Here is a 12,461-nt window from a genome sequence, read left to right on the forward strand (position 1 = left end):
TCCTCGTAATCGGCTCAAAGGGACAATGTGGTGGGTGATGATCTTCGTCTAAGGGTGTCCACACTGTCAATGTGAACGAGCATATCCAATACCGACAATGAAATTTTCTAATACGACGATGGTGTCTAAATCATTTAACAACTAACGAAATCTCTCGTAGTAGAGGAGCAATATAAGATTGGCACTAAGGAAGGTAATGATATTGTAAGAGGGCGGGGAGAGCTGAACCTTGGGTTCGGATGCAACCGAGGAGAAGGGTCGTCCAATGTAATGTCTGAGCACAACTATGAATGAAACCCGAACAACAATGGTAGTTGACGAAGGAGCCGCAACTTGCATGATAATGAACGGTACAATCTGGAATTGGTCCAAGTGGCAAGGAGTGATCGTCACGGCCCTTGGTGATGAGAGCCATGCATGGTGAATTCAACCGGGGGGTGTGAGAGAATAGGCTGGTGATTCGCCCGTCGATGATAGCCAGAAAACTGAATATTCCAGCTCCTTTTATAGACCACCGGATGAGGAGTGACTGGCACGATATTCAGGGTCTTGATTCGGTTCACTCGCAGGGTTGATCAAACACCAAGTTTAACCAGACAAGGAAGACTCACGTTCGATCAACTAAACAGCAGGACAGGAGAAATCAAACATAGGCAGATGGGATCAATAACGAGACCTTTCTGCAAAAAAAGGGAGATACATTTTATCCTCCCACGGCAAGGTAATGGTGGAATCATAATTGTACTTTGGCGCAAGGCAATTTAAATGCCCGATTTCTTCTTCCTCGTGTAGACAATCGAGGACACAAGCAATCCAAATCCACTTTCTTATTGCCACTTCACAATAGTATTCCGACTGCAAAAACTCCCTCCGCACAGATTATTTCAGCCATCAAGAAGACCAGGGAGGAGGGCTGGGGGGGGGGGGTCATCTATTTTATTTTATTCTGCTTGGGACTACCCAGATATCTCCGTGATGAAGAAGATGCTCCACGGACAGGCTCAACATAGACAAGAAAAGGGAAGACCAAGAATTTCCGATCCATTCAATTGCGCTTCCTCAAAGGAGGAAAAAAAAGAAGGCGGGCTCTGGCGTCGCTTGGAGAAAACAAACGATATCTTCTTCTTCTTCAACAAATCACTATAATAACTACTAACACAATTCAGATCTGGAAATTTTAAATGGCAGGCCTCCTTTCCACGTCCACTCCCTTCCCCTTTTTTGCAGAGAGAAAGAAGGCAGTTGTGGGTTGCCCAAATGGGCCCCTTTTAAGGAGGAAGCTTATTGGGCTTCCCCTTAAAAGGGCGCTTTAGATGGAGAAGAAGCCCAACGTGGATTTTCTCCCCCTTAAGATGGCAACTAGTGTAATCAAGCAAATGAAACACATATGAGGGGGCCTGTACTCACGCAGGAGGAGCCACCCTAAAATTCGAAGACGATGAGAAAAGGAAAGAACACAAATGATCATGACACGTACCAAGATAACACGAATGCTTCTCAAACCTAATAGTAGAAATGTGGGTTCTTCACGTTAACTCGGGCTCCGCAAGGTGGCTGGTGAATGGTCGGGGCGTGATCGACTGGATGGTCCTCCATCATCTTCCATCCGCCTGTTTGTTGCCATTCGTGTCGCCACTGACACTGGCTACTACATTGTCACCCATGCTGTTGATGACGTCCGCACACACCGCTCTGTTGTCGGCAATACCATCTTAGCTGTCGTCCATCCACCGCATGAGCCATTGGCCATAATACATTTAACAACTACGTCATGTACCACTCGGCAATACCCGCACCATCATCCACGCCGTCACTGCCAGCCCTGCTCACGCCACTCATGCCATCGGTGCACACTGTCCACAACTCCAATGGGTCGCCCGCCAGATCCCATTGTCTCTAACACTAACAATCAGGTCGCAACTAATCTGGTATGCTAATATCTCTCCCTATTTACACATTCGTTATTTCTTTATGTGCCTCCCAAACACAACTCCATTGTTGGGGATAGGATAGTGTCAGATAGGATTGTTGTCTTGAGGGATAGGATTCTTCACAGTATGCCCTTGGTTGGATTATCGAGGGTGTGCTCACTTGCGGCAATAACTGTACTCACACCGTCAATCTTCAACCCAACTTCTGGGTCATTGGGAGTCTCGTGGCATAAACAGGACCCCTCATCGTGACTTATTGGTTTCCGGTGTCTTTTGATACCGAGTCTATACTTCTCGTTGATTTTAACATCACATCAGTATCGATTGTATTTGCATTTCACTCGCCCAATTGATGTTGGAACGGACGTTCAATCTCATGTTGTCATTATGTGTCGCTCTCTATCTATCTATTTATATATCTATCTATCTATTTATCAATTTATCTCTCTCTCCCTCCCTCCATCTCTCTATCTCTCTTTCTCTCCCTCTCTCTCACTCGCTTCTACAAGCTAATGAATTAGTCATCGTAAAAGGGTTAGGTCATATATGATAAATTAGGTTTAATTTTTGTTTTCAACAATTTTTATTTAGAAAAAATAATAAATTTTGTTATGAGCACATTGTGAGTAAGGGTCCATTCCATAGGGACCAAGTATTACACAAGTGAATTTCGAAGTTGATTTTTTTTCCTTTTTGTTTAAATGTCTTTAAAACTATATCTAATTCAAAAATAGACAAGTGAAAAATAATTCTAAGAATTGTAAAATGATGAAAAACAATTATCCTAATGAATCTAATTTGTTAATCTTTAAATGAATAACTAAAGTTCCCAGTTTTCTTGTCGACGAAGTCAACAGAATCAGGATATAGTAGCTTGAGCTGAAAACATAAAATTTTCTAGAGATTCCCAAACCTCCCAAGAGCGAGAATACAAGTGTTTTGATGCATTAAAGAGGTTCCCAAGATACATTAAATTGAGCATTTATAAAATATTTTAGACGAGGTCTGGAGTATTTAAAAGAAAAAGTAATATTTTACAGAAATTGGTTCTAACCTATCAGTTTCCACCGCATATATTTGTTTTATTTATTTTTTTTAGCGTTGCGTTGATTATTTTCATACTGTTTTTAGCTCAAAAGGTTAACTACATGACCTTCGGGTGTTCTGTGATGTTTAATCTTCTTTGGAATGGAGTCTCCTTTCTAACATGAAGATGAAGTAACTACATAGCATTTATCTGAGTCTTTACTCCACTCCTAAATTGGTGACTTCATTTACTGCATAAACGGCTCGCTAACTCGTCTATTTTTGTGGTTGGGCCTTCATTGACTTCATATCATAAAAATCAATATCTTGGTCCATCGCATCGTCAAACCTTCATTATCTCTTGGAATACGTTTCTTAGCTTCACCGTCGCTCCTGTTTATCAAGTTGAATCTACTCATCTAACTATCGACGGGTGTCAAGTGGGGTCTAGTTGGAAATAAGGATTAAATTGACTTGCAGAGTTGCTTAGCAAGTTGTCGTGGACTTTACTTCTTTAAAACTTCAAAAAATTTTAAAACTCCCACGCAGTTTACTTTGAAAGAGTCAAATCTGTGTGTTTCTGATTGCCAACGTTCATACCTCAAGAATGCCATTCACATGAAGGATCAGGGGTGAGCCCTTACAATCCACACAAGTAACACGTTCCAAATCCGCTGCTGTCCATGCAAAAGCTGACCAGCTTGCATCACTCTCTTTTCGAAACAATTTCGACTTTTCCATTTTCTCACGCGGGTCCATGTCAACTCTTCCATCTTCCCTTTTTCAACGCGTACCTCTCAAAAGCAAAGCTCGTATGCTATAATATAGCAAGGGAACGGGGGATTCTGCAACTCAAATTTAGCGTCGGTCTGTACAAGGCGGCGAAGCAAAGCAGAACGACGATGACAGGGGCAAATGGCCGAGAAGAGTTGGGGTCCCCGGCGAGGACGTTCGATGGGTATTGCGCGTCGAAGGAGACGGAGGTAATGGCGGCGGCACTGGCCGCAGTTATCGCCGGCGAGCGGCAGGCGTGCCCGCCCGCCGTGATAAGAAGAGAGAAAGAGAAACGAGCTTGCGAGGGGAAGGCGGAAAATAGAGGAAGTACAGAGGAGTGCGGCAGCGGCCGTGGGGGGAGTGGACGTTCGATTCGGCGGAGGCCGCCGCCCGGGCCTACGACGTCGCCGCCCTGCAGTACCCTGGCAGCAAAGCCGAACTTAACTTCCCCGAGACAGCGGCCCTGAAAACCTCCTCTTCTTCCTCTCCTAACTCCGTCTGCCTCGACGGGGTTGATCGTTCTAACTTTTCTTTAAATCGAGCGTGCTGGATGGTTTTGTTTTCTGATGAATCGTGTGAGGATAAAAAACCCTGTAGCATATTTTTGGATGATTATGGGGTTTCGCTTAAGACAGTTTGCAACCAGCATCTAAGACTTTTTCTTGAACAAAACCGGAGAATTCCACGGTTACAATGTTCTTTATTGGATTTATTTTCTTCATGTTCATGCAGTGCATATACTTCTCGATAATCATAAATATCCAGACCTACTGGTGTTTAGGTTATTTGAGTTTTAGCGTTTTCGTCAAAAACCCCTCGGCAAGATAAATAAAAGGTTCAAAATTTCCACGACAGTTGGTTGAACAATAAATGCGAAGTATTTCGACTAGATAATAAAAGCCCAGCGTAGTGAGCGGCTGTTATTTTAAAAGATATATCTGCTCCTCGGGTTTGAATGGGTACTGGCCGAAGGCAGCAGGATGAAACGTCCGTTCGCAACAGGCGACGGCGGACGCTCGGGATTCTTCCCAATGGCAGCAGCTGCAGGCGGCGGCATTAATCGGAGACTCCTAACATGATAGATCACCAAATAAAAGTAACAGAACACATAAACAACTCAATATTCTTTATTCTCCAGCAAAATAAGGTTCAAAGCATTCATATAGAAGCCGCGAGCGATCGGCGGAAGGAGGAAGGCCAACAGTCAGTTTCGCGGGGACATATATCATAACTAAAAAAAGTTGGGTTCTTTTTGCACTGATCGTCGCTGGGCCTTTACCAGTCTCCATCAATGGAAAGACCATGTTCCGCTGGGCCAGCAGTGCATGGCTATTAATTACCCAAATGAAATTCCTATCTCTCACAATCGTGGGTGGCTAAAAATTCTATACAGCGGTTCAACTCTCGTAGGCAATGGAATACACTCTCAACAATACTGAAAGAAATAATCAAACTGCGAACGAACGGGAATCGGTCGTACCTGGTAGCTGGGTTCGATGTCCAGGGGATCGAGACACGGGCCCTGTACGAGCAGGGTGTCGGTCGGCGCAGAGATCGGCGAGGACGGGTGCGGGGCGCTCGCGCGCAGGGGCGCCAATGCGCAGGGTGCTGGCGCACGGGTGTTGGCGCGCGGGCCACTGGGGTGCGGGACGCTGGCACACAGGGCGCTGGCACTCGCGCACAACCGTGTGGGCACGGGTGCGCTGGCGATGGCACGCGGGGCCCTACCGCGTGGGGCGCGGGCGTGCGGGCGCATGCACGGGAAGCACGACCGTGTGGGGGCGCGGGTGCACGGGGGATGGCGTGCGGAACGCTACTGTATGGGGCCCGATCGCGCGAGGGTAGGCGCTGGAGACGCGCGGGCGGCAGCAAGAAGCGGTTTTGCGGCAGCGGCGACGGTGGCGACGGCGGCGGCAATGGCGGCGGTAGTGGCAACGGCAATTCGGCAAGAGTGATGTTCAACTCTACATAATGGCTCGAACAAGAAGACTCTTGATGCTTCCTTGGACCCAAACAGAACTAGAACGTTGATTCTTGAAATTCGGCTTCAAGAACGAAGAAGGTAAGCATCGGCAACGGTTCCTCCACGGAAGATTCTTCGTGGTTGGATGTGTGGCGAACGTTCTCCCCCGATCTACACTAGGAAAACTGTAAAACTCCCAAAGGAAGGATGGCGGGAGCCAAAATGAAGAAAACCTTTCAAATTACTTCAACTCCAAAGGACCTCTTGGGCATGCCGTCCTTTATATAAGGTTGAGGCATGCCCAATGGGGCCAAACGGGAAGGAACCGTCTCTTGACGAGCGGCCTTCCGAAAACGATGAAATTAACAAACAATTCAAAGGACGACTTACATCCGGGACGCGGACGGGACGAAGGTTTCGTCCGAGGACGAATTTTTCGTCCCGTCCACGTCCCTGGACGGAACTCCGGACGAAGTTTCGTCCGGGGAACCCGGGACGAGACGACATTTCGTCCCATTGGACGGAAAGATCGTCCGTCCGGGATGTTCAGACGGTGGACGATCGACCTGAACGACGTTTTTTTTGTTTTTTTTTTCTGCGAGAATGCCAATGCGATCAAACAAGTGGATCCTCTAATTCTTGAAAGAGGAAGGGGCCGAAGAGAAGGACAAGGAAGGTTCGTTCTTGGATCGATTTCCAGTGCTGAAATTTTGCTTCTTGTATATATTTCGATTTAATCTGGTTGTTGTTTGGTTATAGGAATTCCTCCGGACCAACAGCGTCTGATTTTCGCCGGGAAGCAGCTCGAGGATGGCCGTACCCTCGCTGATTACAACATCCAGAAAGGTATTCGAGGATTGTTTGGTTGTATTCAACAAATTTATTTGGTAATTTAAAATCGGATTTTTACGGTTGCAGAGTCTACCTTGCATCTCGTTCTGAGGTTGAGGGGAGGTATCATTGAGCCTTCGCTCATGGTGCTTGCAAGGAAGCACAACCAAGACAAGATGATCTTATGCCATCTTTCTTTTTTGAAGAACATCATATGTCTACTCTTTTTCTTATTCAGGAATTCTCTTCTCGATGAAAAAAAAAAAAGTGTATCCTCTAGGTAATCCATCAGATTGTTCCAGAATATCCTCTGATTAATAATAAATTTTGTTCAACAATTCATCATCCCCTTTTAACTATTAACGCAAACATCCTCTATTTACTATTTCATTTACCTAAAGCTGGCATTGAACTTCAACTCCAAGAAAATATTTAGATAAATCTGAAATCAAAACTCATTTCAATTTAAATTACCTAAATCCGATAATTATAATTCTCTTCGATTTCTGTCAGGAGTCGTGTAATATTCATAATTATCTTCGATCTTATCAATCTCACTTGAGTTTTTCAGTGATTCATCAGTCAGTTGCGTTTCGCACTGGAGAACGAAGAAAAGGAAATTTTGTAACAATTTTAACATTCATAAAAATTGCCCAACCTTCAAAGAGATTGCCACATTAAAAGAGATTAAATGTTGAAAGAACAAGGTCCAGAAATAGTGTAGGTGAAAGAGAAAATGAGATCGTTTCTCAGGAACTAGGACGGAAGGTTGAGGTGGACGTCGTGCACCCATCCATCGCCCTTGCGCAAAAGCATTTGCCGTTGAGTAAAAAAACCTGCAGGTAGTGAGCACCTGGAACTCAGCAATCATAAAAGAGTGACTGAGCACTCCATAAACAAGCAGAGATGTGTGCTATAGAATGAAAAGAAGAAAGCCCTAAAATATGAAAGCAAGCTGGATGAATGGCAGGAAAGATAAGACAAAAAAATGGAGCCAATCTACAACCGGATAGAAAATTTGCGGAGCTGGGAAAAGAACTATAGAGTTCCTCTGTCGTTCCAGAGCTGAAAAAAGGGCTAGCCTGCTATTGGTTCATCAGAAAGACGGAAGGAAGAAGAAAGTAAGAAATAAGGACTTGACGAAAAAGAAGAAGGAGAAGATAAAAAGAAGGAGAAGAAAATAAAAACAATGCAAAACATTATAAGAAAGAATAAGACAAAGAAAAGGAAGAGTGAAAAGAAGAAGAAGAAGAAGAAAAATTAGAAGAAGAATAAAGAGGAGACTTAGAAAAGGGCTAGCCTGCTATTGGTTCAGCAGAAAGATGGAAGGAAGAAGAAAATAAGAAATAAGGAGTTGACGACGAAGAAGAAGGAGAAGATAAAAAGAAGGAGAAGAAAATAAAAGCAATGCAAAACATCCCAAGTTACTTATCCAGAACTATCAGTTGGACAATCACAGGAAACTACATCGCACAGATCCGTGTGCGCAAGATCGGACCTTCCCTAGATCTTTTTATTTCTATTTATTTTCTTCTGCCAAAAACCAGAGAGAACCCAAAAAATCCGCCAACAAGATTTCTCCTACGCAGCCCAATGTAATCATAAAACTCTTTAAAAACCAAAACGAAGAAACCAAAAAGAGATTGTTAATCAACTCGCTGAAGCCGGATCATAAGATCCAGAAACATGATATGAAGGGTTAGAAGAATGACTTACTGTATATGGAGAGGGACGTAAATCGGTGGGCCACCTTCCTCTTTTGCTGTTGTTACGCTGTCACATTATAAGGAGCAAGTTAGAAAAAAAAATATGCTCAAACAAAATGTGTAACGTAACTCACCGTCCGAAGAGCTGTTGTAATCGTCAAGGTCATCCTCTGAGTTAGACACGCACTGCTCTGCACGGCGGAACCATGCACGGAGCATCATCAACGTCTCTATGCTGTCTGCATCTAGGCGACCTCTACGGTACGTGGTGATGCCTCGACCAATGGAAAATAGCCGCTCCACTGGTGCACTTGTGGGGCTTACGGCCGGAAATTGGGACGCAATTTTTGTCAAATTCGGGAAGTACCGAGTTCCAACATCCTTCCACTAGCATAGTGGACTGTCTTCCTCTTCACTGCACGGGATATTTAGATACTTCTCCAGCTCCTGCCGAGGTGTTGCACGTGGGCGTCAAGACTTGCCCGGATGAATATACTGTCGCTTGGTGGACGGAAACTGACCCGGACGGTGTCTTCCAGCTCCCTCATCCTGCTCTAAATCACACCCAGTAGCGCTCGTTGTACACGCACTGTCGAGAAGACCGCCGATGAATGAAAGCACGCCTTCACGATACGACGGATGCACGACCTCTATCTTGGAGAATGGATCCAGGGTTCCCGCGGTCGCCACTGTCTGATTGGCCCAAATGACATTTGCATACTGCATCAACTTATTATACATGGCAGTATAGGCGGAGCGCAACGCTTCCCTCCGCTCGTCATCCAAGGTAGACCCGGCATTAGTGATAGCATGCTCAAGTTGGGCCCTCAGGTCTGAGATCAACGACGTCACGTCAGTGATCGGCAATCTCTTTGGGGAACGGACGTAGTTGGAACCTGCACACAATGGCCCCAAGATACCGAGATATTTGTCGATTAAATCCCAGTCCTCCTGACATAGCGCGTAGTCCTTACACAATCTGGAAAGAAACCTCACAGCCATATGGTCGAGCACGTCCTTCTTCGCAAGAGCACGCTCTAACATCTTGAATGTGGAGTTCCAGCGTGTCGGGCAGTCCACTTTTATCTTGTTCGCATTAGGAAGTTAAAACATCTTGCACATATCTACATATTTCTCCATCCGTTGCGTGGACCCCTGAATAGCGTTGACGATGGCTCTGACGCGTGAGATGGCTACTCCCAGGGGTGCATAAGTCGGTGAACTGCAGTCGTCACCTTGCGAGTCGATGAGTTCATTAGTGCCCAACGCAGCATATGGCCGAAGATCTCGAACCCGTAGTGTGCCAACTTCTGGTGCTTCAGGGTTACGTATGATCCTCAGTCCGGACTGGACTACAAGGTTGAGAACATGCGCTATGCACGGTACATGCCTATCCATAGTGAATTCTGGATTTGCGGTCCGCAGCTGATCTACAATTGACGCCATCATAGTTCTGTTGTTTGACGCGTTGTCCGTCGTAATGGCACAGAGCTTCGACTCTATCCCATACTCATATGCAACCTCCACAACGAGCCTCGCCAGGTTTGTGCCACAATGAGACCCCTTGATGGGCCGGATAGCAAGTAGTAGATCACATAGCTTCCAATCACCGTCGATCCAGTGGGCGGTTACCCCTAGAGGGGGGAGGTTATTTCCTGACGTCCATGCGTCCACTGTTAGTGAGACGCTATGAATTCCAGCAAACATCTCTACTAGCTTTCCTCGGACTTCTGTATACATGGTAGACGCCGTTGCTTTCACCGCATCAGCGCCAGGGACGTCGCCAACCGACTGCGTCCCGTAGTACCATAATCTTCTGAACGACTTCTTCTTCACAAGTTGCCACGGAAGATCATTGTCACAAATGAATCTGACAAACTCTTCCTTCGTACGCTCCTTGGAGATGCCACATAAGTAAAGCTTGGCTGACAGGGAGTCATACTCAAACAACCTCCTTTGATTCCTGGGGACGCCCTTCAGTTCATCATGAAATTTGCGATGCGTCTTCTCTATATGTCTCCAGAACACATTCGTGCTCCTGTCCTTATTCCGCCTGATAATGACCTTATGATCGGGGTTCTGCGCTAGACATAACGTACACTGGTACTTGTTCGGGCCGAGTTCAACAAATTGGTCTAAAACTTTAGACCGCTTGCGCCTACCACTTCCAGATGACACATTGTCATCGATCTCTACCACGTAGCACTCCATAGACTCCGACATCGTGGCTCTAGCTGTTGACTTCAGAGTGGTAACAGATGTAGATTCCATATCTATAGCAGAATTAATCACAACATATTTTCGGTCATGTTAACCACACAAAGATCGAGCAAAAATTCACAACGTATTTTCAGTCATGTTAATCATTCGTAAGGATGACAGCTACGGAGAAAAAAATTTATACGGAGATGATCAAGCAACATTCGGGCCGACGCATAACTAATAAATCAACAAAGAAAGATCGCTGGACAGCTAGATTAACTAGAAAGAAAGATTATGTCAATTATAAGAATACACCAACTGTGAGATTCATTTAATCAAAAATATGCGTAGCACATACGAAAAGGTATCCACACACAGAAATATGAGAAGGACAGACGAAGCAATGGGCACACAGGGAAGAATTAGAAACAGTACCTGACACGTAGTATTCAAGGACCGCTTCTTAGAAGAAAGGACACGCCGCAGCAAAGCCCTGCGCCTGCACCGACCTATAGAGGCCAAAATTTTATTCAGACGTAAAAATAATTTGTACTGACGTATAATTCGGCTATTTTGATGACACATACCTTGAATACTGGAATATACATATTCCTCTATTCAATTCGGCTATATACATATATATGAATCTATCTAACAGTCGATACCTATCCAGATCGACCGTTACATACATAAATAGATAGCTACGTAGATAACTACGTAGATAGATTTATAGATAGATTTATAGCTAGACATAAAGTTAGATAGATATAGTGATCAACAGATATATAGCTACGTAGAGTGATAGGTATGAATCTATCCAAAATATCTATCGCTACATAGACTAATATGTATATGTATGCATCTATCCAACAGCCGATACATATCCAGATCGACTGTTACATAGATAGATAGCTACATAGATAGATATATAGATATATTTATACATAGACATACAGATAGATACATAGAGTGATCAACAGATATATAGCTACGTAGAGTGATAGGTATGAATATATCCAACAGATATATAGCTACATTGAGCAATATCTATATGTATGCATCTATCCAACATGTAGATATAGGTAGGTAGGTATCGTCTGTATAAGTAGGTATCGACTGTTGGATAGATGCATATATAGGTAGGTAGGTACATATATAGCTACATAGAGTGATCGACAAATAAAACTGACAGAAAGATTGAGAGATATACTGATAGATATGTACATAGCTAGATAGTTCGACTCTTACATAGGTAGATTGGTACACAGATAGATAGAAAGATCTTTGGATATGCCACATAGAGAGGTAGGATATCAGAAAGAAAAAACGCTAAATAATCTGACGGAAAGATTCATAGATACATACAAACATAGATAGAGAGATAGATAGAAAATCAGATAGATAGATAGCTAGCTAGATAGCTCGACTCTTACATAGGTAGATTGGTACACAGATAGATAGAAAGATCTTTGGATATGCCACATAGAGAGGTAGGATACCAGAAAGAAAAAATGCTAAATAATCTGACGGAAAGATTCAGAGATACGTACAGACATAGATAGATAGATAGATAGATAGATAGCTAGATATATAGAAGGAAAGATCGACAGATAGATACATAGATAGGTCAAATTTTAGATAGAAATATCTATAAAAAATCCGATAGAAATACCAATAGATATGTAGATACATAGATAGATACGTACCTTGCCGGCGCGCTTTCGCGTCCCTGTCACGAGCTCGATGGATGTTGAAGACGATGACACCGATTTGCGCCGCCGATTCATGCTCCCGTCGATTCGTTCCACCTCTCCAAACCAAGAACCGTGCTCACGCCGATGCATTTTCAAAGGGCTAGGGCAGGCGCGATGTTTTTCGGTTTAATTTCGTCCCTATGGGACGAAATTTCATCCCAGGGTCTTCGGACGAACCAAAAATTCGTCCTAGGGTATGTCAGACGGGACGATTTCGGACGACATTTCGTCCCGTCCTTCGTCCCGGGGGAATCGCTAGATGTTCGCCGGGACA

General features: G+C 44.3%; 1 protein-coding gene and 1 long non-coding RNA gene across 2 annotated transcripts; one reads left to right on the forward strand and one right to left on the reverse strand.

Moving 5' to 3' along the window:
• The first annotated feature begins 6,260 nt into the window (after window positions 1-6,260).
• Window positions 6,261-6,824, forward strand: LOC144711408 (uncharacterized). Its single transcript, XR_013583539.1, has 3 exons — window positions 6,261-6,370; window positions 6,454-6,540; window positions 6,613-6,824. It is a non-coding gene; the product is annotated as an uncharacterized LOC144711408 (long non-coding RNA).
• Window positions 6,825-9,335: 2,511 nt separating this feature from the next.
• LOC144710913 (putative transcriptional regulator tpeD) lies at window positions 9,336-10,454 on the reverse strand. The gene has a single exon (XM_078584755.1). The coding sequence runs from the start codon at window positions 10,452-10,454 to the stop codon at window positions 9,336-9,338; it is 1,119 nt and encodes a 372-aa protein (XP_078440881.1).
• Between the last annotated feature and the right edge of the window lie 2,007 nt (window positions 10,455-12,461).

The sequence above is a fragment of the Wolffia australiana genome, chromosome 13 (genome assembly GCF_029677425.1).
Source record: "Wolffia australiana isolate 7733 chromosome 13, ASM2967742v1".
NCBI classification, from domain to species: domain Eukaryota; kingdom Viridiplantae; phylum Streptophyta; class Magnoliopsida; order Alismatales; family Araceae; genus Wolffia; species Wolffia australiana.